Source organism: Epinephelus moara, chromosome 21, assembly GCF_006386435.1.
Source record: "Epinephelus moara isolate mb chromosome 21, YSFRI_EMoa_1.0, whole genome shotgun sequence".
In the NCBI taxonomy this organism is placed as follows: Eukaryota; Metazoa; Chordata; class Actinopteri; order Perciformes; family Serranidae; genus Epinephelus; species Epinephelus moara.
In genome coordinates this window covers 34,944,169-34,970,438 of record NC_065526.1, presented here as the reverse complement: position 1 = coordinate 34,970,438, position 26,270 = coordinate 34,944,169, and the positions used below count along the sequence as shown (strand labels likewise).

Genomic DNA, 26,270 nt, shown 5'->3' with positions numbered 1-26,270 from the left:
AGGTACTGTTCACATCATAATCAACAAAATAAGGGAGCAGAGCATTCCTGCCTTCATAACTTTCCCCAAGTTGAAAAAAAAACTTCCTCAAAAGGAGCATAAAACTGTTGTGCTGTGTCTTAACATCTGATAAGCTTCACACTGGACTTAGTTAGTGGCTCATACTTAATTTTCTCATTGGTACCTGTAGCAACACACCCACAGCAACACAGCCCCATCAGTGTGTACATCTTATCATTATTGCCATTTAGTATGCACTCAAAAGCCCCTTTTACCACCGGGAGATTTAAAAAGCAGCTAGAAGCAGTTAGCGGCTAACTCAAAGAAGAGGAGCAGTGGCCGAAAATGCCCACAACTGAGGACAGAATGAGGTCCAGGAGTACCTAACCCTCAAGCAGAGGACAATATAAGCTGCCATGTCACAGAGACAGTAAAGGTTAATATTTAGAAATAGCTGCCTGATGTGTACGTTATGTCACACTAGATACCAACACTGTTGTGTTGAACGTCAAGCCCATCACGGCTCTTTTGCTTCCAGCATGCTGACTAAACTCACACACTGGGGTGGCACTGTGTCTGCAATATTTGGTTCTGCGTAATAAATGGTTTTGTTGCGGAAGTATTGCGAGACCTGTTTGTAAAAGGGGCTATAGACACAGTGACGTGAATCACAAGTATTAAAAAGCCTGTTGCTTTCCTCTTTTTGTGAGGAAATACTGTCCATCACAATGCACATGCTGTCAATGATGTGTATGTTATCAGACAACTTCACAACCAATAAAGAGTGTTATGACAGTTTCAGTACAGAAGCACAGAAATGCTGCTCATTTTGGGTAGCATTTTTAAGCAACTACTTTGATAACTGATTAACCATTTAGTTTCTTTAAGCAAAAATGTATAAAATTCACTGGTTAATGTTTATCAAGTATGAATATTGTCTAGTTTTCTTAGAGGTCTGTTGTGAAACTTTAATATATATTGATTCCTATCCTATCAGGTCAGACAAAGAAAAAAAACAAGCATCTGAAAATGAATGTATCAACTCTGGCTTTGTGAAATTGTGAATCCTCAGTTTTTATTGGTTCTCTTTTCTGACATTGTATGGACCAAATGAAAAATCAACAAGTAAATAATCAACAGATTAATTGCTAGAATTACTGTTGGTTGCAGCCCTTCACCACAACATCACTACTAATCCACCTGCCTCTTTCACCTTCAGTGTGGGCTACAATACCAGAGGGTAACATAGGTATGTGTTTAATCAGCAGCACTGCAGGCCCTCATGCTCCTGTCCTACAGCCTTGTAGAGAAAGAAAACACATAGTAACACAACTGAGAAGTTTTGTTCACTTATGTGGTTTCACAAGACCACACTGATGTTAATCAGTGTACCCAGAGGTGACAGCCTGTACGTACTACGAACAGCACGGGGCAGTTTAAAGGGACATGATGACTTGATAAAGAAAAATCAACTGACTCAATCATCCCTGTGAGAAAGCCATTCCTGCTCTCCATTATTAGTGGTGAACCAACACCACTTTTTCAGAAGTGATTCCCAGCACATCATTAAATGGATCGCTCAACGCTGACTAACAATCTAAGTACATATTAGTCATTCATGCTGTCGTCAGGAAATGAAAACTCCACATCAGTTACAGCATATTTCTATAACAGACAATCCCTCACATGTAATGGTACTATAAGGTCGTCATAAATAATGGTGCCAGAGACTCTTTGTCAGCTAACTGAAATTATTACATTTGATGGAAAATAATTGTAACAGTATTTGTAACAAGGGGGGAAAGCACCGTGTATCGGATTGTTTATCTAAAGCAGATTCATTTGCAGATCAGTGTTTCAAGACGCACTGCAATATCAGAGTTCGGTGAATCTGTCCATGTTTAGATAAATCTCAAAAGTAACCCTGAATAAAATGTCATGACAGTCAATGCTGGAGGAATTAATCATATTGCTTAATAAAAAGAAACCACTAAGACAGAAGGGTAACAACAAAAGGCATTTTCATTTTAGATTGATTTGCTGATTATTTTCTCAATCGTTTGGTCTATAAAGCAGGTGACATCTAAAAATGCCTTGTGTTGTTAGACCAACAGCCCAAATACCAAAAGAACTGCATTTGCTATATCACAATATCATAAAAAGCAACACATTCTTACAATGAAGTAGCTGGAACCATCAAATGATTTGAATTTTTGATTGAAAAATGGCTAACAACTATTCCACCTTCACTGTAGTTACAGACTTCATTTCCATTATTTGACTAATTGTTGCAGCTCTAATAAAGAGCAACAATGTAGACAGTGCTGCTATGATGCAGCTCTGGGCAGTATATCTACATCAAGTCATGTAATCTGCTAACTTAGGCTGGTATTGGTAATTACTGAGAAAGGAAACAGAAACACTGCTGAGATGGTTTCAGAATGGGATAGATGAGGCATTTCCTTTGCTGTTTTGTGTTGAAACCCCAAGCAAACCATGTTTCAAAATCAAACTTGAGATACCGTATCAGGACTTTGACCTTGAAGTGGCCTATTATCCAGTTTAGACAAAGTGAGAAGAAATATGAAAAGCCTCTCTGCCAGGGGCAGACACGTGAGCCTCTGAGTCAAACAACATAATTAACAGCTCCACAAGTTCCACCTCACCTGAAACCAGAAGTGATCGCTGAGTGGCTCTAACACGTATAGTTTTAGCCGACTTGATAAATGAACTGACGATCACCAGCTAGGGCTCAGGAATTCACACCGACTGTGCAGCTCTGTCAAACCGCAATTATGGAGGCCATCCGTTCAGCCAAGCCCAAACCACAGAATATGACTGCCAAGTTAGTGCAACTGAATGGCCTCTGGCAGTCAGCGGTATTACACAGTCATTCGCTGTAGTGCATCAGAGAGGGGGGCCTTCATTTAACAGAAACCCAAACAGGAACTCGAATAAAAACACTGCCATCAATGCCAAGTCCCATCAAAAAGTTGATCTCATGTTTTAACATACAGAAACCCTAACTTACACATAGATGTATGTTCAAAGTATAGGGAAGTGGATCACAGTATTGTGCTGTTTATCATCTACTTGTACTAATATATTTGTTGTTGGGCTGGGGGATATGGACAACATCAAATATCACAATTTTTTTGACCAAATACCTTGATATCAGTATTGTAGCAACAAATACTGAAGAGTTTTAATAATAGATAATCATCAGTAATGTGGATATAATGACTAAGTAGGTAAAGGTAAATAATGAAACAGCTAGAACAGACTGGTAAGTTAGAAACTTACATCACTTATGTCATCAATTATGTCACTACTGTAATGCAGCCTTTAAAACCAAGAAAAGACAACATTTTGAGACACTGCCATGCCCCAATTTATTGGCTATTTAATACTGTGAAATGGCTGTAAGTTACAGATCCCAGTGTCAAAAGTTTCCACGTTTTCACTCCAACCAATCCCTACATCAGGTGATGTAACCGTTGTTTCCAGTCTGAGTCAAGGTGTGTTAGTCAGTGACGTCAGCTGGTGTAAACTTTGGTTGGTATGAAAACCTGCAGGTGCTCGGCCCTCAATGGCACACCTCTCCTGTTTCCTGTATATAAATGTTTGAAAGTCTTTGTTAGTTGTATATTTTTCAGCCTGAGGAATCTAGTGAACAATTTGCATGTGATTGCCCCCCTCAAAGTTCTAAGTACTAGGAAAAACCCATTCCTAATTTCTTTCATCAATGAAACTTTTTGCAAAACAAGGAAATTTGCAGATTTTATTTGTTCTAACTAGTTTGATACATCATGCTTGATCAAACAGCCCCAAATCCCTGTGTGTATGCAGTGTTAGTCTGGGGTGAAGGAAGGAAGAAGGAAGAGAGATTAGCCAACAGCGGCTCAATGCAGTCCTGTCTGTGCTGTAGAAAGTTTGGCAGCTAAACTGTCTGTAGCCTCCAGGCTTTACTACAGGAAATCTCTGCCATGTCAACAACACCATTTTTCCACTGAGACACAGACAGACAGACAGGCAGGCACAGACAAACAAAACAGAGACAGAGAAACAAACTACACTGAAAGCTTAGCAGCCCCAGCCTAACTAGACACCTGAAGAAGTGAGGGATCTCCCTCTTCCTCTGGAGAACACGTGTGCAACCACCCACCTCCCATTACTGCTAGGATCTAAGCCGCTATAATTTATACCTTTGTTCCCAAATGGAGGACAGCACGCAGGAGCTGGCTAGCTGTGTGTGTAATTACGCTCAAGTGAGGGGATGCAGGGCCGTGTGTTTGGGGCTGGGATTTGAGGCCCGGAAGGAAGGAAGAGAGAAGAGGAGGAGGAGAGGAGGGGGGGATCGAGAAAGCAAGAGAAGAAAGAGAGAAGCAGTGAAGCTAGAGAAAATCTGGTTATTTTACGCACGGCTGCTTCGTTAATGGACAGAGTGTGTGTGTGCGCAGTGTGCATGTCGGGGTGTGTGTGTGTGTGTCTCGGGGAGGAGGTGGGCGGCGGGGGTGGGTCAGCAGGAAAGGGCTGTGTTTATCCAATCTGTTCCCTGCCTTTACCATGTGGTAGGAAAAACCACTGGCCGGCTCCCAGTCTGATCCCAGAGGACTTGGAGGCCGAGAGACAGGCACAGGAGAGGAGGAGAGAGATAGAGAGAGAGAGAAGTAGGCCACAGGGGGTGGCCAAGGAACCTGCTAGTGGAAGAGTGTGTGTATGTGTGTGTGAATGCATGTGCTCACTGAAGGAACCTGTTATGGGGTCTCTGAAACTGACTCCGTCTAGTCTTTGAAAATCACTCGCATCTGTGAGTGGATTAAAAAGGTGAGAGATGCAGGTGTGTATGTGATGGTGACATTGAGGGAAGTACAACATGTTGAAGAGACTAAATAAATGACAATGTCTGCTATTGTGCTAATTCTCTGCATTCTTTTTACATAGAAATCCTTTTAAAATTGCGCATCTTGTCATACACCTTTCAGATTCAAGGTCAAAAGACAGACTACACCAGTTAAGATTTCAGCACACCAGCATGGATATTCATATTGTCCCATGCTGGATGTCAAACAGTATTGGAGCTGTTCCTTTTGAAGGGGTTCGATGTAGAGGTAATCCTATTCCACATTCTCTTGGTGCTACAATTCTGTTATAATAAAAGCTACCTAGACAAGGATGTGTGGTGGTCATGAATGAAAAGCTCTCAGTAAACGGTGCAAATCTGAAAAACTCATGGGCTCTAACAGTTACAACACTGCTGTTAATCTATTGAAGATCACACTTTTACAACTACAGCAAATAAGTGGAGGTGATCTCTACAGAGACTGGCCCACAAGAACTGCCTGCAAATATTTTAACTTCAGTCAAGTCACTACACATGGGGATTTAAAGCATCACAAACCGACTCTAGATTCTCCCCCTGGACTTGTGAACAGTCGCATTCGATGGAGAGCAAGGATTTATTGCCATTCAAATTGCTGTGAAATGCTTTGGAGAAAATACACTGTTTTAGTTGTGATAAGCGGACTGGTTTGCTCCATGCATTGACTAAATAGGTCACTAGATATATACGGCCTGTATTTATGATCACTTGGAAAGGGCTGCTGCAAATTATGAAAGACACACAAGACCCACTGGCTCACATTCTGATAGGTCTTCATACAGTGTAGGTCAAGTTTGATTTAAGACTTTGTCTTTTTTTTAAATGCAAATCAGAATGAAAATTATGACCAACTTTGTAATAGCCAAAACTGAAGGGAAAACACAACTCGACATCAGTTACTTAAGGTTAGGGACAACTTTGTCCATATGATGCGTAAAGGAACAGCTCAGGGAAAATACCTCACATTTGATGGCACGTTTTCGTGGCAATATTGTGGGAGTCAGCTGCCTGGATTCCTATTGTGCCAAGTTTGAAAACCTTTTAACTTAAAATACACGAGCATCCTATGCATTGCTTTGTACTGGTTTCTGTCATATCATGAAATTTTGGCAAAATAGCTATTTTTGTTGAATTCTTTTTTAAAAGATGTCACCAATTTTGTTTTACGCTGTTTTTAGATTAATTATTTCAATGCCTTTTAAGACTTTAAGCATCTGTTGGAATGAGTTAAATGTACAGCATGAGCCAGACTGATGCCTCTTTAACAGATCTGTGAAGCTTCATTTTTTGCTGCACTTTGGATCCAAGCATTCACTGCCTGTAATTGGTTTCATCACCAGTTGAAAACCTACAAAACCCTAAATACTGATTCTTTACAGTAATTTTTCAAACACAAGTTTTGATTTTTTAACCAAGAACAGACACTTCTGCCGTGAGCCTGAAATAACTGCCTCGTCTGAGGACCAGCTGTACGTCCAAACTTCATACAAGATACGTGTTCAACCTATGTTCAGACATTTATGAGACTGCTTTAGAATCCAACCCACATTCAGCTCACATCACCTGGAAGGTCATGATGCCAGGTCAGATGACATACACTGACCCTTTCAGGATGACAACCAATGATGCTTTAACTCTCACGCATGTGTCTGATTGGCCGGACTATTATAACTGGTCCACTGCTTCTACTTCTACCAGAGCCTCTCCCTTCAGTCTGCATGGCTAACTGGCAGCAACTAGCGACATCAGACCTATGTGTCCTATTCATTTAAAAGACCATATCCCGCTGGATTTTTACATGCTTGTTTTTGTGTGAATATTCCAATCCTGGTGTTTGAATTTTGTTCGGAAAGTCAATGCGGAGGGTGTAAAACTGAATGAAAATCTGAAATCAAAGTGCTGCAGGTTAGGGGAGGGGGGGGGGGGGGGGGGATTGTTGCTCAAGGATGCAAATGAGTTATCTCAGTGGCACACTGCCACTGTAACGGGCTTTGGGGAATCCCCTGCAACTCCTGTCAAACTTTCAAAGCAGTAGACTTTTCAAAAACTACAGGATTCGTCACTACCTGGGAGTCTCTTCAGCTTGTTCAAAAAACCACCAGTGGTTTTTGGGCTTTTGTGAGATTTGTCATCCCTGCGCAGTCAACGTATGATGAAGCTTCGGAAACATTTCTGAGCAACAACATCACAGGCAGGACTTTTCTAGATTTTCATTTTTATACAAAATATGAATAAGATATGAGCTTCCAAAGAAAGGCTTTTCATTGTGAATTTCCCACAATGGTGAAGACACTAAACTATTCCTTTATGCAAGACTAAACAGGAAGGCGCACACACACACACACACACACACACACAGTGTATAGAGCAGTGCTACCCCCACACCTCCCTAATCAATCAGTGCTATTGACATGCCCTTTTAGACCAATGGGACAGGCAGGTCTGGACCGTGTCCCCAGAGATTGGCCGGTTCCCCTCCCTGCCCCACCTGCCTGCCTGCTAACAACCAATTAACTTCTAGAGTCCTTCCTATAAAGCTGTGGGGTAACTTCTCCCCTGGGACACACACACCCCTTTCCAGAGTCAATGCGCTCTACAGGATCAAAGTGCTTCCGCTGTGGGTTTGAATCCAGCTCAGAATCTCCTAAGCACTTTTTTCTTTTTACAGCTTGGGCCGAGTAACATTTTTCAGCAGGATGAAATCCGGCTGCTGGCGTTTTGGGTCATTTGAGAGCTATAAATAATGACCAACATTAGCTACCAATAATGGATACAACAAGAAACAGTGTCATTTAGGAGGAGGTGTAATGGGAATATGTTTGCTAGAGAGATACATACATCTTCTCTTGCATGAGGTTAACATTATTTCTTTTTTATACGTCTCTCCCCTCGCTGACCTTGCATCCATCTCCATCTTCCTAACTGGATGTTGATTCCACAAGCAAGCAGCACTTAACCTTTCATCAGCCATGTGAATCACTCTCAGAGAGAAATGGTGATAGAAAATGAGGAGAGGTGGAAGGATGCGTGGATGCCACAACAGTGCCATTAAACCACAGCGTGCGCCGGGAAGCTGATGAGATTTTTGTTGCGCCACTTTTCAGCGAAGGGATTCATCAGCAGCTGATGACACAAAACTCCCACATATCTCCAGTGGAGAGTCTCGGGTTTTAGCTTTGCTTGTTTGTTTCCCAGCAGCAGTGAGGTTGGATGATGTACGAGGGCTGAAGGATGAAGAGGAAAAACAGGATGTGCCACGCATCAACACTGGGAGAGGTCAAGGATAGATTAAAAGGCACGCACACATATGGGTCAGAGATGTACTTGACAGGCCGTCTCCTCTATCACACATACGGCCTACACACAAACACTTGAGAGCTGTATTAACGCCAGCCTCTCTTCTAGGCACAGCACTTGGTCCAGAAGGCCCTCGCTGCAGGAGGAGGATGGGGGGATGGGGGAGGCGAGTGCAGAGGAGGAGGGGGCAGAGGGAGAGACAGGTGAGAGGGAGGGATGAGAGAGAGCGAGAGAGACAGCGATGACACTCAGTTTTGAATGTCACCACGGTGCTAAAGACCCCCGCTAACCTTTTGGCTGGAAATGAGAGGACTGGAGGGAGGGAGGGAGAGGGGGTGGGGGGCAGCAGGCAGGGAAAGATAGAGAGAGAGAGAGAGAGAGAGAGAGAGAGAGAGAGAGAGAGAGACAGAGACAGAGAGACAGAGAGAGAGGTGGAAAGGGTGAGAATGAAGAGTAGAAAGAAGAGGAGGGAGCTCATGCATGGGTAGAGAGGGAGTGGGTGGGTGGAGGTGGAGCGATAGATGGCAAGATGAAAGAGATGGAGACAAACAACAGCACCACTTCTCATGTCTGCTAACAGGGCTGCCATCCATGACACATGATGATAGGAGACAAAATGGCCACCCTAACAAACACCAGTACTCTGGCTCAGATACCCAACACCAGGTTTTCAACACTAAACTGTCCAACAGGAGCAGTGCAGCATCAGGTGCCACCAACCCTAAACAGAGAACATCGTGTCTGTTCAATACGGGCCTTTATGTCGGGTAGCAAGTGTCATCCACTGGCAAAATACATATTAAAGTTTCTCCTTGGTGATGGTGAGGGAATGTTTTTGTGATAACTTTTAATTCAGACATCTCACCAGAAAAATAACTGCAGTGTGGTAAAGTTTGTAAAACCTGCATTGACCTCATAAATATAATGCAACAATTCCTGCAAAGTACGCAAATTTAAAGTATCCCCCTCAGACCATTTTCCACCAGCCGTTTGAGATTTTCCCAAGAATTTGCTGCCATTACTTTCTAATCAAATAAACAAGTCATGCCATCTACTGTCAGCCAAAAAACAGCTGCTTGCTGTGCTTCTTCTAGCTACGCTGATACCTTCAGCCCCAATTCTAAAAAGAAACACCTATGGAATAAAGATAATTCAGTTGCAGTGAGCACTACGCTAAGGCGTCTTTTATCAATGTTCAGCTACAGTTTCTCTTTAGGAATGTCTGCCATCTGTAACTCAAAATAAAAACATATATTGCATGTTTCTTTTCACAGTCATGAAATGGGGGATGCATCTTCTTAATAATGAAGGGCAAATGTCCCCGTTTCCCCCCAGGAATCTATACCTTTGTTGGACAATGTTGAAAGGTTTTAGTAATTCACTTAAAAAAAATGACTGTAAAAGTGGTGGTGGGATTTCATCACTTGTCAAATACCCAATTCTACTGTTTAGTTAAACTATAGTACTTTTAGGTGCTACGGTTTTAATCCATTTGTTGGGCCATTATTGCAATTATTGTGCATGATTGTTCACAGTCAATTCGACAGTGACAAGGGTATCTTAGCAATCACCCCTTTATGAAGTTGTCCTTCTCCTCACACAAGCATTCTTGAATATAAGGCCATGAGTTTAATAAATAAAGTCAACTGCCTTACCTCACATTACGCAGTGGGGAAAAAATACAGTAGAGTTGCAAAATATAAACACAATTTGCTCCAGCTAGAGCTGCAACTAATGATTTTTTTCAGTGTTGATTAATCTGTTGATTATTTCCTCAATTTATCGATTAGTTGTTTCGTGTATAACATGTCAGAAAATGGTAAAAACATCAATCAGTGTTTCCCTAGGCCCAAGATGATGTCCTCAAATGTTTTGTTTTGCCCACAAGCCTAAGATATTCAGTTTACTATCACATAGGAATAAAGAAAGCTGAAAGTATTTACATTGAAGAAGAGGGAATCAGAGAATTTGGACTTCTCTCAAAAACTACTCAAAGCAATTGTTAACAGCGAATCCCATACTTTGTTGCAGCTCTAATTCCTGCTTAATGTTGCAAATCCATTTACGTTTATAGATCAACTTCAGCACCTAAATTAACCAGGTATGTAAGTGGGTGCTAATGCTTCAAAAGTTCTACATGAGAATCACAAAAAGTCACATTGCAAGTGAAAATGTGCTTTTAATATAACTTCCTCTCAGCCTCTAGAGACAAAAAATCTCAATACTCACCACAGGGCCACAGCTTCTCTTTAGATAAATCCAGGTTTATATAAAAAACGTTCTATGAACTAATAGTTTAATATGTGAAAGGGTAATCTCATCCAGTTTTGAGAGAAATTAGGAAGAAACAGAGAGAATAATCTCCAAAACTGGTGAAAGCCTGATGAGTTACTCTATTCAAGTAGTAAAAGATCACCAAGGGACATAGGTGGACAACACACAGCAATGAAATGGGATAGACAAGGACAGGAACAATAGCCATTTTCACAAGCTGAGTACAACAACATCAGTGTTGTCAGCTACAAGTTATAGTGCTCTCTGGATGCCAATGGGGGCACCACTGACTCCTCATTCTCCCTTAATCGAATACGCACACGTCTTTTGCCGTTGGCATCTCCTCATGTGGCCCTTTTTCCTACACTTTTATATGATTAGCTATCTTGCTCTGGGATATCCTGAACCAGTATGAAAACAGTGCGTGTTGGTTAAAAGGTCAATGGAAGATTGCACATTATGGGTGACAATGTTTGGATAACCAAAGCTGCTCGCACTAATGATTCATAGGTCAAAATAACAGAGCAGCTTATTCAAAAATGTGACACACTGATGGACACCTGTTCCAAACAAAGTGTCTTTCATTCTGCAAAAAGTGAATCAATAAACAAGGCCATCGCATACAGTGACATCATGGTTAAATCTTTATGGTCATTGAAAATGTTAGTTTGAATGTGTCGAGATAAGATAATGGGGGTATATATGTGGAAAAGGAGCACCACAGCATGGATATTAGACTGGAAATTGAATAGCATCACTCTGTGAAATCTCAATTAACTGGTAAATCTTAATGTTGTGTTTCGTAGAATATGAGTCACTTTGCTTTATGTGGTGTATCCCCATATCTTACCCCTAGTGTAAGCTGAAAGGGATTTCCCTTACTGTGAGGCCATGACAGAGACATTGGATGGAAAATGGGAAATGAGAAACTTCTGTCTGACAAAAATGACATATTTTGGGCTTAATGGTATGGAGCACACAGGATATTTAAAAGGGGACAAGGGACGAGATAAAGCATCAGACTGTTAAATCTAACAACACGTCACACCCAAGCAAAAAAGTGTCTGTTCCAGTAACTATTAAGCAACATTTAGATTTTGAGACACAATGCTTCCAACAGTTTCAAATGTTGATGCCTATAATATTTTGCACTAATTTTCCTCCATGCTCTCTGACTGTGAATAATGCCTATGTGTCTGGGTTTCTTTTTTCAACCTCAAGGCCTACAAGCCAAAGTTAAGCCTATCCAACTCCAAGGACAACTTTAAGAAAACACTTTTTTTTTTTTTTTTTTTTTTTTTTTTACACATTTTAATGAAAAACAGTGTCCACTCCTAAAAAGAATAAAAATATCCCTAATCTGCCTGAATGTGGCCATTTAAAATTAAAATATATCAAATATTAACTATAAAACTGGGATCTGAGATGTCATTACATGCAGATCAAACAGGAGGAAATCTAACTTTGTGTCCCATCTTCCAGCTTAGTCCAGACAAACTGCCTCTCTAACAAACCCAGGCAGCCTTGTGGCTGAAAGGGGGAACAGTGCCTCAACTTTACCCACAAGAAAAGACAGAGAGAGACAAACGGGAGAGAGACCAAATAGTGCTGAACATCTGTTGTGTGCTGTGTGTGTGTGGTCGGGGCCTCTTATCTCTCCCTCTGTGGCCCGCTAAACATGACTAGCTGCCATCTTGGCTCAAAGACACAAGGTGGTGGGGGTAGCAGCTCCTGACTCTATGGCAGACAGGAGGAGGAAAAAAACGAAGCAGCACATGTACACTGAATGTCAGACTGTGAATAAAACCACCGAGAGAGGAGAAAATACTAAAGTGTGCGTGTTTTCAGGATACAAGCTTAGTTTTTTTTCTTTTTTTCCCAGAATGAGCGCAGCCAAAGTTGCGTGAGAGCGGCAGGGTGACCATTATGCAAGTTGACCGATTACAGAACACATAATGGAGAAAGAGGGCAGGATAGCACAGGAAACACACGCAATAAAGTCGGACTAATGAAAGAAAAAACGCAACCGTTTATGTACCCTGTTAAGATGTGCTGAGGAGTAAATGGGAACAGGCAGGTGTTCGGAGCTGCGTTTTCACCCGTCCACACAATGTAACAAGTGTAGCCGTAAGGTTACCAAACTTCGGTCACCGGATACATTGTAACATTACAAACAAGCTCTCATAACAAAAGCAAAAACGCGGAAAGGACGTAGCGTTACTTTGCCTTTTAACCTCGGCAAAAAGTGAAGCGAAAGATGCGTAAAGTTAATTTCCTTGCCCAAGAGCTATGCTTCGACCGATAACCGCCCCGAGCAGGTTACTAGCTAGCTCGGGGGGGCTAATAAGTGGTCTTCGCCCGTACACAATGGGGATGAGAACTGGCTAGCAGGCTAGCAGAACTTCGGTGTCCTAGCGCTGGGCTAACCTCCAGCGGCTAGCACGGCTAATTAGCCTATCAGCGGTGTTTCGCACGTCGTTCCGGACCAGGGAACGCTTCGCTCATCTCGGTTTTTATTCAAGTGAAACACTTTCCTCACTACTCCAAGGCTGTACGCAAGGACGAGTGTGTTTTTCCGTGCCTTTAAATTGGTTTTGGTAATGCAAAACGTGGTAAAAACAACGTGAAAAACACGATTGTATGGAATGACCGCCTGGCCTCACTGCCCCCCCCCCCTCTCCTCCACTGCTCTGTCCCTTCCGTCCAATAAAACTAGCGACTACTACGGACACTTTACACTGTCCTCTTTCAGTAAAAACACAAGTATTCCGTTGAAATACAACTATCATTTATAGTTTTGTGTAAAAACATTTTAATTTAACTCCGTCGAAGCGTTTTTGGCGATATATGCCAAGTATTCTCCGCTGGGAATCTCACTCAGAGAGCTCCGCTCATTCAGTCGGCCAGTGACTCACCTCTACGCTCGAGCCACCTCGTGTCTCCTAGAAGCTTCAACACAATTAGCTAACCGGGCTAACACTTACACTATAAAACTGAATTAAGTCAAAATGTCACATTGCAAAATTCAACAAGTTGTCGAAGGGACGGACTCAGAAACAGAGAGGCTCCGTGTTGTGCCGGAGATTTTTCTTTCCACTTTTCAACTAACTACGGGACTGTTGTGCGTGTGTGTGAGCGATGCAGCGGGTGGCAAAGCTAAACTTGCTATTGTTAGCATGTCGGCATGGCAGCTACATGGACCTTCAATGACTTTCTGCTGAAATGAGAATATAAAACAGCAGCTAAATAAACCAGCAGACCTGGACATAAGCTTTCCAGTGAGTTAGCACTGAATGAAATGCCCATCGGGCTGAAACCCAACTCGCACGGCAGATTAGAGTCCGATTGCGTTTAAAAAGTATGGAAACTTACTATTAAGAAAGAATATAAAGGGTTTTAATTCATAATCTACTATTACAAAACCCTCACACTCGCACTGAATTCTGCTCGACACAATTTAAAATGCACTCATTCAAAAGGGGCATTTATCTTACCCAACAAGCTCGGTCACTTCGGGCTTTTTATCAAATCAACTCCTCGTTAGTAGGGTTTGTATCTCCGCTTGCTTGAAAAAAAATCCACCGTGGTCCTTTTTCGTTTGAAATATAAATAAACAGAAGAAAAAAGTTCAAGTTTGTTATTCATGAAATATTTCTCCGGCGTGTCTCGCATCTGCGACCTCGCCGACTAGTGTGCGTTGCTCTTCTCTCCTTTGTGTTAATTTCACTCAAATCGAGTTTAATCCGATCGATCCCTCGGCTGGTCGCGCTCCCGAGTCCTCCCCTCCAGACACTCGCTCACCTTCCTCGGCCAGGGGGGGCGCGCTCCCGACAACCTCTCATAGAGATAAACAGGCGGCGTGCGCGGTCACTGACCCCGCCGTGCCCGTGTGACGCGCTCTGTGAGTTCTCAATGTGGGGATTGTAAATGAATAAATAAATAAATTATATGTATATATTTATATATTTAAGCAACATGGGCGTCAGTTGGGCTATGATTTGTGTTTACAACTGTGAGTCCAGATTATAATTTTTGGTTTATTTTTAATTTGTTTTAATAGAAAAATAGTAGTAACACAATAGAAGCCAGGAACCTGTTAAAAACCAATATTGAGAGAGCACTGTTCAGGGACAATGGTGTGGTGACACATGTCGAAATGAATCATGATGACCAAGTTATAAAACCATCTCTTTCACTTATTTAATATTTAGATAAATAAATAAATGAATAAATAAACAATGTTGGATGTGGGTTTGGGTCTGATCTTGATACGTTTTATTTCTCATATATTTTGCTACCTGTGATTTGTACATCCCTTTTGGTGTCTGATATGTATGTATGTTGTGTGTATGTGTGTATTAGGACATGGTCATCCATTGTTTAAGAGTTTGTTCCTGGAAAGCAAGGTTACATTATTTTTGGATTTAAAAGTTTATGTTGTGAGTGGAATGACTGCAGTAAGACCAAAGGAGCTCCGTGAACTCTTTCAGGGAGCCTGTGACCACTGGGTCAAACTGTCTTCATTGCCATGATTGTGCAAACAGGAAAAGTGTCAAACAACAGGAACAGGAAACTTCGTCTGAATGTTTGTGTGCTTATTATAACTGACATGAGTACAAGGTCTGTATTGTGAAAAAAGTTGGGATAGGCCCATTTCTTTATTTTATCTGTATATCATGAATGCATAATATTGAAAAATCTATAATTATATACAATGCATCTGGCATTGAAACTAAACCTGATGAATGCTAAGCTGGATGGATTGGTGGATCATTTAGAGCAGAGAATGTTCTTGTCAACAAAACAGTCTGTTTAACCTGTTTTGTTTTTGCAATAATTAAAGGACAACTTCTGGACGTCAAAGTCTATTTACAGGTGTTGTGGAGTTCTACTGGATATATGGAGAAAGTTGTATAAAACCTTTTGTGTCTCCAGAGGGAACTGTGCAAAATCTGATTAATGTCCTCCAGTGATGTCATTTAAGTCAGTGTCAGCTGTGGCTGAAGACTACAAGTTTGAAAATGAAAACAATCTGTTGGTGTGGAGTTGGAAAGAAGGGAAGTTACCAGAACTTCCACTGTAGCCTGTTTCTCATCTCTGCTAGAGGCTTCGGGCTAGATAATGTGCAGCAGGGATGATGTTTATTTGTAGGCCAGCCTGGAAAGTAGCATCACCCTGTTCTCTAGACAAAAAGCTAATCAAATGTTTTCATTGTATTTGGGATCATTGCAAAGAATAAGCTTTGTGGCAAACAACAGTTCATGATACTTACATGTTTTGTTCAGCAAGATAACCACGGCAAGTGTGGCTCGGCAAGACAAAGTTCTGAGTCTCATATAGTCACTTGTTAGTAAGCACCTTTTTTAAGACACTTTAACGCTTCAAAATTCACAAGTGGGATATTAACTTATGTATTTTATCTGATATTTACTGACGTATTTTATATTGTAGAACAAAACGGGCAAATCTCTTAAACCTGTGTCAACCACAAACATTATTTCAAACATCTAACCAAAAACCCATTGACCTCAAGACATGGGAACCAGAAGAGCTGAAATCCAAACTCATTTCCAGGTTTTAGGACTCACTCCTGCAGCACTTTACTAGCCCTTACTAGGATAACACACCCTGATCTATACAGTCATGTGAATCAAGTTGAGTTACACTGTGAGTAATGTAGGTGCCGGGTTTTGACAAGTAGGGGAGAGTGGGGTGGGTTGGGACAGTGCCTTTTCAGCAAGCTAGAAAGCAACTATGCATATTATGCCACTCTCTTTTTATTCATAGTTTTGAAATTTATGGCATGCAATAACTTTTTGGCGTTTATTTGTTTGTTTATTTGTTTTTGTTTTTCTTCCACCATACTGTTTTTAGTTATGCCACAAAAAAGCATACTGTTGGAAAGCTGATTTTGTGGCCTATCCAGTAATGCTAAGTGTTAGCTCTGTGAATTTTTGTGGGTAGCTCACACAAGAGTCCAAAGTGTGTCTGTTATCCCTGGGTCGGTTGGGACAATTACTCACAGTGGATTGGGACAGTATTGTTAGAAGTTTCTACCTTGCTACAAATCAACAAAAAGTAGACAAAACAAGACAAAGGCTTTTCCTAATTGAATAAGAGCCGCTGTGAAGTCACTGAGTGAATGTTTATTCAAGTGGCACCCAGTCAGAAAGCCTTTTTTGCCCCCTTCAAAAACCCATGCGCTGCATAGGGGAATTGCGACATTCCAGGTGGCATGAAAGACAGTTTCCTGCCAACAGCAGATACTATTATCGTCATAGCTCATAAATGCATCCTGGAGCTTTTAGTTATCAGCATTTTTTTAAAGTTTAAATGTTTTTTTTTAGAACAAGGTGTCCCAACTGACCTTAGACTGTCCCAATAGGGAAAACACACCGCTTGTAGGCTTACATTTAATAAAATTGAGGCCTTTCACATTTGGTTTGGGCTCTAAAAACTTGATAAATTGTAAGCAGTACCTGTATCAGTATAGAGATCAAATTGTTTTTGTTACTGTTCAAGTAATCTATGAGTAATGGAAGGTTATTTTATGTAGAAACAAATGTGTCCCAACTGACCCCACTCTCCCCCACAAGCTCTGTTTGAATTTTATGGTGACTGTTTGTTAAATCAGTTTGTACAGATGTTATGATGAAATGATAATGTATATGATGGGCCAGCAGTAATGCCAGTGTCCTGGATGTGATTAGTAATTTGCTTGTCCAGACAATCCGGTTTTCATAAGAGAGGCCTATATACTGTATAGATAAGTTAAAACCTAAAAACCTTGAACTAGAAATGATATCACAGTATATTCTCTTAGCTAAGGACCATGCCAGTGTTTCTGCATTTTGTTAGCCATTTACTACAAACGGTGCACATTCTATATTTCTTCCAGAGATTTTTGAACATATTTCCCTCCCGTTCAGACAGCCCCTGGTTTCACTTCATTTCAGTATGTTTTGAAAATCAACATGCAGAGACTTGAAATTTGCCTGAGTTAGGTAATCCATCACTGTGAACATTGTGTCTGCTTTTATTATAGTCAAAGTTATGTTATCATAGCGTGATTATAAAGTTGAAAGTGCAGATGCGAAAAGTTTAGACTGCATTACAAAAAGCTTTATCTGTCTGTAGAGCTACTTGCAGGCAGATCATTTATCATTTTCCCTCGTACACTGTATATACCCAGACATGCAGTGACATATAGCATACCCTTTGATATACTGTGACTGCTACCACAGTGGAAGGGCTGTTTTTCATGGAAGAAAGCATTTATTTTAAGTGTTTTGCACGTACATTAGATCGCAGTTTTGCAGAATTATGATGTTTACTTTTCAGCTATTCAGTCTCCTGTTTATGTATGCAGTCACATATTCATTTCTAACAACCATCTCCTGTTTGTCTGTGTCAACTATAACATGGACTTCATGCAACTGAACTCTGGGCAGAAATAAAACTCTTCCAGGAAACTAGTTTACAACTTTCCCTTTTGGTACCCAATGATGGAGAGTAACAAAGTTAAGCGGCACTTGTACTTTACTTGAGTATTTTTACCTTATGAAACTACATACATAAAAGTTCAGTGGGAAATACTTCACTTCTCTGCACTGATAATGATTGCTACTTGCTACCTTACAGATAAAGATTATATAAAACATTCTGCATGTTGAGTACTTTTATTTTTGATACTTTAAAAGCAAGTTTCTGGACATACTTATAGCCCATACCTTACATAAGTAGCTCTTTGTATATGAGACCTACTTGCAGTGGAGCATTTTTACATTGTTGTTTAGCTACTTTTAGTTTATCATTCTATTTTTCACTGAGTACTTCTGCCACCACTGTTGGACCACATTTTCACTCCTGCAGTGTGCTTAACTGTGTACTCAACCTCCACATATGTGAATACAGACTGCTGTAATTGCAAACCTTTTTGCTGAAACGCCAAGTCAATGTTTGTCTCAAGCTGGATCAGAACTGTCTAGGAGCGTTCGAAATAAAGACAGAGCTGATATTTATAGAAGATAAACAACAATTGGCATAACACAGGGATGGCGATAAACACCTGTATGAAGAAAAGACTAATAGATTACAGTAATGCTAGCAGCTCAGTGAGGCTCTTCTCACACACAGCTGTGCTTTAAGCTAAACATTAATGCCAGCATGCTGTCATGAAGCTAACATGCTTTCAATGACAATGCCAACATGCTGATGCTAAGCAGGAAATCTTAACCCTGTGATCACCACCTTATTTCAGCATTTTAGCATGCTAACATTTGCAAATTAGCACTAAACACAAAGCACGGCTGAGCCCGATGTCAATAGTTGTGCAGGCTTATAGTGATAAATGTGTTTGAAGAATTAAAATTATGACCCTATGATTGCACTGGGTGAAAAGTTGTTAAGGTTCATCCTGAGGGGAACATGCATGTCTGTAGCACAGTTCAGGCAATCCCTTCAATAGTTGTTGAGATATTTCACTTAAAACAACAAATGCCAACCTCATGGTAGTGCTAAAAGTCAGAGGATAAGCAATGTCTGTAGGATTCATCCTCTGTAGACCATGGCTATCTATACAATATGTTCCAATTCATTTAGTAGAGAAGTGAAAATACTGGTGGCACTAAATTCATAAAGATTCATCCTCTGGGGATCATGAATGTCTATACAAAGTTACATGCAAATCCATAGTTGAGATATTACAGTCTGGAGGATGAGCACGAGCCAATGTAAACTTAAAAAGCAAAGCTACGTCAGAGATGATCTGGCTCTGTGGGTGTTAATAGTCGGTGAGATGAAAATAATGTAACTGTTTTTACGTGTTAACATACCGGTTCTTTTGGAATTTTTTTCACTTTGAACTATTTAACACCTGCATTGTGAAAAAAAGTAATATGAAAGACAATTTTCAAAATGAAATGTTTGTGTGCAGAAGACTATGGACTGCACTTAACCAACGTGTGATATGATGAATGGAAAAAAATTCTCCAACTTCTTAAAGTTTCAAAACCGTCCTCACAAGGTCCTTGCTTCCTGCTTATCAAACTTATAATCCCAAACAAATGACAAGGTCAAAGAATTTCTCTTTGCTTGTGGGGGAAAGTTTAGCTGTATTGAATCTTAGTTAGTAGCCTAAAAGCCAGCGTGTACTCCAGCTGCTTGTTCCAAGTTCCGAAGCCATACACAATGTCAGACGAAACGGGCTGTAACTCACCGCAGCTACAGTGGAGCTGCTCTTTCTGTGCACATTCAATCATAAAACTAACAAATGGGTCACGTGTATATTTTACCTCTGGCCTCAGGAGCTATTAAATATGATATACTCAGATGTTATGTTTGGTTAGTCATTGCCAGTACATCACAGTTAAACACTATACTGCTGAAACATACTTACTGTAATTCTTAAGGTGTGGTCTGTATGTTTTTTCTTCTTCGTTAGTGCTGATCTGGGGTCTGCAGTCAGCAGCATTCAGGCAGGAGGATTTCTTTGTATTTCATAGTCTTATCAAGTGTGTTAGTAAGCGATACATCACAGTACTTAGTTGCATAACTTTGCATCCGGTGGCATCTTTACCTTAATAAGACTGTTTTTTAGCTTAGTTCATTTTTATACTTTGTCTCCCATTTGTATTAAAAGTTTAGGGGTTTGTAAGTGGCAACAGTATTATTCATATATATCATAGATGCTCAAAATTTATTAACAGGACAGAACTGCCCATAAGTTCCAAAGCAGAGGATCAAGGCTCTTGTGTGCCATGTTATTTATTTTGGACAACACTGATACTCTTTATTTGTATTGGTAATGTATTGTAGCTACAATGGTGTTGAAAAAAAAAATCAAGGGTAATTGTAAAATGATAATATGCAACCATAATGGGACTTCTTCAACTGAAAGTAGAAAAACTTTCCTGGGGAGCTAGCTTTTACAGCAGAAATATGCAGTCTCTGTTGACAGTGAGGTCTAACTGGAGTAACTGGGGCACAGTTTCTGGAAACATATGCTACAGTTGATTTTTCAAAATGTAATTTTCCAATGCTGTGGGCACCACAAATTCATTTCCATTCACCACCACAGGCCTTTTTCGCAGCAGACATTTTGACATGAGATAGGAAGAAAACACCAGTTGTAATTTGTAATATTAATAAGGGCTGCACTCTGTTTAGCTTTACTAGTGTTAGAACCCTGCCACTGTGCATGCTGGCTCGTTGACATGGCTTAATGCTACACTAAAAGCAACGGATCCATCATTAAGGTTATTAATTACACCTGTGCTTTTCCTGTCATGAGATATCAGATACAGATATCTCAAGACCTGGACAGCAAATTTTAAACTACCATGGTAAGATATTACTAGAAGAAAGTAGGAAAAAAATGAGTGAACTCACCCCTTACATCCATAGGTAGTAACTGTGCTCAGGTGATTGAATTGGTCTTATGACCTGAAAGCTACAAGTTTTATTGATGTGAAGGAGCAATGTAATTCCCAACTACTGCGGCAGAGCTGAGACTGTATTAAGTCATTCAGAAGAAAAACATCTGGGTTGCCAGTTTCCGAAAACTTGACAACACTGATATTTATCCTCATCCAGCAGTGGCTGGTAAATCATCTGCAGTTATCGTTGTTAATAAATCATTACTGAAGGATACTTACCAAATCCACCAACTCTGCAGATGTAAATATTGATATGTTGTTAGAAAATGAATTGTGTTCCAGTTGCTCTGCAGGTTTTAGTCACGTTCGTCGTGTGGATCCACAGATGGTAATGCTGGTCTGTCAGTCAGTCCATCACCTTATCAGACTGAAATATCTCAACCAATATTGAATGGATTGTATTGACAACTACTGGAAGGTATGCCATGGAATTTGGTACAAACATTTAGCATCATTACCAGGTTAATGTTTTTACTTATCTGGTTCCTACTTAAGTTATTGCAGAACTAGTGACATTACCATCATCCTCATCTCTCTTTGTTTAGCTCTAATTGGCAAATGTTTGCACTAAAAAGTTAAACTAAGACGGTTAACATGACCTGCTGACATCTGCATGTGGGCATTGTCATTGTGAGCATGTTAGCATGCTTCTGTTAGCATGTAACTCAGCAAGAACAGCCTCACAGGGCTGCTGTATGGTTGTGGAATATGTTTCATTTCCAGAACTTCAGTGGTTAAACAGTTTGTTGGAGGTGTTTTCCTGATGGACAAAGAGCTAGCTAAAAAGCATATATTTTGCTGGAGGATTATAAACACCAGGCTAAAGGATTCCATACAACCCAAGGGGTATTCTTATCAGTGGCTTGTTGTTGATTGTTTTTAAAAGTAAGTTACTTAACCTTTAATAAAAGCCAGGCACTAGATGGAATATATTTACTTAGTATGCCTTGTTAGAAAAGGTCCCAAAAATCCCTTGTAGTTCACCAGCTCCAGCACTTCATGCTAGCATGTCAACATATGCTTATTGGGTCTCCAAGGGTGTAGGTTTTGTTTGGGGGCACATAAGAAATGTGGGGATGGGATTCTCTTCCAGAAAATTGTGAGGGTCAAACACTCAATTTCCTGCATTCTGGTAATAGTATGCCTTTTCTGTATCAATTTCTGCTGTAAATGTCTTACATTTTACCATAAAGGTCCTCTGCTATGACAATTCACATTCTCAATATCAAAAGGGACCCCTGCGTCCCCTCTGAAATCTACGCCCATGGTGGCCTCCCAGCTAACATTCACTAATGTTCCAAAAATTCTGCATATTCCTACAAATGTAGGAATTCTATGTAGGGCATTGCTAAAAACCTCATGTACATACACTGAACATGTAAACCCTCCCTGACTACATATGAGTTAAAAATGTTTCATTCATTAAGCAGGCTCTCAGTCTGGCTGACCTTCATCAGGGAATACAATCTCCATGACTGCTGAAGGTCGAATGGCACGGATCCAAGATTGCACGAGTCCCTCCCTGCTCATTTGAACGGATAAATCAGAGTAAAACAGCATGTGGACCCATTATGATTGATCCATTCATATACTGAAAAGTCAGCATGGGCAGGCTGGGTGGCAAAAAAAAAACAAGACAGAAATTACAAATGCAGTTGTTGTTGTTTTTTTCAAACACTGTATTTTTTCCATCCCACGTAACCATCAAAATGACATGTTTAGAGTTTAGAATGTTTTATTATAGTTTATTGTGATAGCATTTTCATTTTTTCTTTTTTTTAAGTTTTCTTTTTTCCAAAGAACAAACACAGCAAATAACGTTGAGGGGGAGGAGGAGAGGCAGGAAGAGCGAGAGAGGAGGGTCACATAGATAAGATAGCTAGATCAATCCATAGATAGATAGATAGATAGATAGATGCATCAGGTTTGGCTTGATCCTCCCCCTGTAACCCCTCTGGGTCCACACACGCACACACACATACACACTACATCTTGCTTTACAAAGAATAATCATCATCAGAATAAGATTAATAACTGTCTGAATATATCTAGGAATAAAAAAAGAAAGAAAGAAAAATAAGAGGAAAAACACTGCCGAGAAAAACAGATTCACTCGCACTGCTGTGAAACCCAAAAACTCCCTAAAGTTATACAGTTAGCCTGGAGAGAAAACAGCTAGGTTAGATAAACAGAAATATATGTATGCATCCTCTACGTATGCATGCATATAATGTATGCAGGCTGGGTGTGTGTGTGCATGGAGAGGATGGGAAGAAACAATGTTAACATGTGGGTTTGGATTCATTTCAAATGCCCCAATTCATACACAGAACTCAAACTAGGCCTGTTCCTATGACTTTACACATCTCTAAGTGTGCATCTATGCATGTGTAATGCATCGTCGACTAGCTAGTTAGTGGTAAAATGCCTCTCTGCAGGTAAGGGGTCGGTTTGATACATTTTAGCAGCTGTCCAAATCTCTCAGGGGGGTGGAGTTAAGGCAGGCAGCTGATTTCAGGACAGATTATAGGGGCTTTGTCGATTTTTTCCCACATTTTTTTTTTTGACAAAACACAGGTAAACACAATAATTTGGCATTAAAAATAGACACAGAGCTAATGTTACCACACAGTCTGAGAAAGACAGAAAGATAGAGAGGTGAGGATGAGAGGGAAGGATGAACGATAAGTAACTGAAGCAGTAAAATATGATCATAACAGTAAAATGGTGCCTATTACATGGGGGATCTCGAAGCAAAAAACATTGCAGCAGTCATTGATCAAGCTCTAAACAGTATACATTATATATCTGCCAGCTAATTCGTGGTGGAAATCTTAGCTTGCTTAAAAGGGAGACGCCTTGACATTTTCAGCTGGAGTCTGTTCTCCACCAGGGACTTTCAATGCCTCTACACGGTCCTGTTAACAGCCTGTTATCATTCATACTTGTCATTTAAAAGAAAGGGCACCAACTACCCTAATGTAACAGGGCGGCTCAGTACCTTTGGGTTTAAATGAGAATTGTTAAAAATGCTAAAAAGCTGTGTAAAGGTCCAGTAGGGTCTCTCTTCCAGCCCTGGTAAAGAAGTAACTAGACCACAACAACATGCCACGCTTTACCTTTAACAGCCAAAAAAAGCTACAGAAACCTAAAGAGCCATATATACACAGAAATGTGCCCGATAAATATAGTTAACCAAAAAAAGTCTCAAATTCCAATCTATTCTCCTCTTTTTACTTCTTAACTTCATATTGGCGGCCGCTGCTCTCAACATCCCTTAACGTTCCTTTAACTTTTCGGCTTCCGTCTTTCCCAAAAGGATCCATAATCACACTTAACAGTTTGGTCTTTTATTCTCTCTCCAGACAATTTAAAAAACTTTAAGCCACAACCAGTTTGTAGTGTTCATTAAATACAAATCATCTGCAAGTCAACAAAAAGGACACAAAGACAGAGAAAGAAAAAAATAACATGAAGAAGAATAGAGAAAGAAAGCTCAAAATAACATAATATTTGCACTTTGTTTTTATGGACAGAACATACAGAGTGACTTGAATGCCTCCTACACCTCATAAACTGACATACTGGAATACCTATATCGTCCCTATACACACAGACACAGCATGCAAACTGACTTGACATGTAGGAACATGTCCTGCTATCAATGTGCTGTGTCATTTTCTTCAAAACATGTACAGATGTGTGTATAGACACAACACAGCGCATGATTTATTCCATACAGTCAGTTGCTTAATCTCTACCAACAACTTCATCGTTACTGAAGGTATAGCTCTATTTTTTTATGATTCTGAGGTACTGTGATATCCCAACAACATCCTCATGAATTCAGAGAAGTACGTAAATTAAACTGCTGGAACAGAGTTCTTCACATTCCAGCGTGCTTTTTTTTTTTTTTTAAATAAAGAGATAAAAATCCATTTATCTAACCAAAAAAAAAGATGAACTGCAAAACTTCAGAATTTGGGGGCTAAACCTGCAGGTGAAGCTGACTCGGTCCTTGTTAGACTGTTGGAAGTCAGGTTGATTTATGGGGACATGGCCCCGAGACCCTTGGGTCATGGTCAAGGGACTTAAGAAAGACATGGCTGAAAGACAGAGAAAAAGACAGAGAGGGAGGGATGGATGGATGACAGAATGGAGCGGTAGAGAGAGAGAGAGAGAGGTTAACAAACTGTTAGTGAGCCTGGACAGTTCTGTAGAAACGCAAGGGAGGGTCGGAGAGGGCGAGGAGGAGGAAGGGTCGGGGTTGAAGGAGGAGGAGGAGGAGGAGGAGGAGAAGGAGGAGGAGGAGGTGTGTTTTGAGGCTTCAGCAGCAGCCCCCTCCAGCCTGTTGGCCTCCCTGGCTGCCGGTCAGTGTGGAGTTGGTGGTAGGATGCTGGGGTCCAATCTTAATACCATTAGCCTGTGTGGAGACAAAGACATAAACAACACAAATAGGAGATAAATTAGAACAGGAAAAACAATGTCTCTGCTACAGGGTTCCTCAAAATGATCACGACAGTAACAAGGTGACAAAATCTGTTGGTGTAATTAGGAAAGGGTGTAATTTTGTTGACGAAGCATGTCTATATTTAATCTATCCTTACTTTTCCTAATTTTATGAGCATGTACATTTTCTATGATGCTTAACAAAACCTTTCTCCTCCAAATTATTCCTTTTATAAAGCTTGCTTTAATCAAATTAGCACAAACTCATTTAAATGCAGAAAACTAGGGGCAAGGTACAGTAGTGTTCAGGTGTGGTCAGACATGCATTTAGAGACTTATTGCAGTGGACATGCGAATCCCCTTCAACAATATATACAGTGGAGGTAGAGCAAAAAAAGAACTGAAGAAAAACAATACTTGGGAAAAATAAAGAACAAGTTACAGGATGCTATGGAAGATTAACATTGCACAGCGCCTGCAGGAGCTCCTATTGGATCACATCATAGAGGAAGCAACAGGTGCTGCTGTGTTGCACAAAAGCAAAGGAAACACCAGCAGCACTCAAGGACACGAGGAAAAAAAAGAAAAGCACTTTTAAAGAAGAGAAACAGAAAGAGAGGCAGGCAGGTGGGTGGTAGAGAGACACAGCTCTTTCATCTCTCTCTCCCTCTCTCATCCTTTCAACTGGTGCTCTCTTTCTCTCTCCCTCTGTGTACTGTACTGCTCACTTTCCCTCTCTGTGTTTCATCATCTCTCTCTCTGTCCGTGGCTGTAGCACACTCTCAGCCTCGCTCTCTCCCTCTGTATATATTTATCTCTCTCCCTCTCAGCGTAACTCCCCCTCCTACACTCAGTAGCAGTAGTGCCTCTGGGAAACACTGTATGCCTTTAAATCACATTTATTGAGCTAAGGCCATGTGTGTGTGTGAGTA

At 40.6% G+C, this 26,270-nt stretch overlaps 2 protein-coding genes across 3 annotated transcripts in view; both read right to left on the bottom strand.

Moving 5' to 3' along the window:
* Positions 1–14,250, bottom strand: part of chd7 (chromodomain helicase DNA binding protein 7) — a 93,328-nt gene extending 79,078 nt beyond the window's left edge. For both annotated transcript variants that reach the window (XM_050033645.1, XM_050033646.1), the window contains exon 1: positions 13,948–14,250. The gene's annotated coding sequence lies outside the window, so the exon portion shown is untranslated. The remainder of the gene's footprint in view (positions 1–13,947) is intronic.
* A 9,973-nt stretch (positions 14,251–24,223) lies between these two features.
* rab2a (RAB2A, member RAS oncogene family) overlaps positions 24,224–26,270 on the bottom strand; it is a 32,795-nt gene continuing 30,748 nt past the window's right edge. The window contains exon 8 of the mRNA XM_050074588.1: positions 24,224–25,312. Within this exon, the coding sequence (XP_049930545.1) occupies positions 25,217–25,312 (96 nt within the window). The 3' untranslated portion in view covers positions 24,224–25,216. The remainder of the gene's footprint in view (positions 25,313–26,270) is intronic.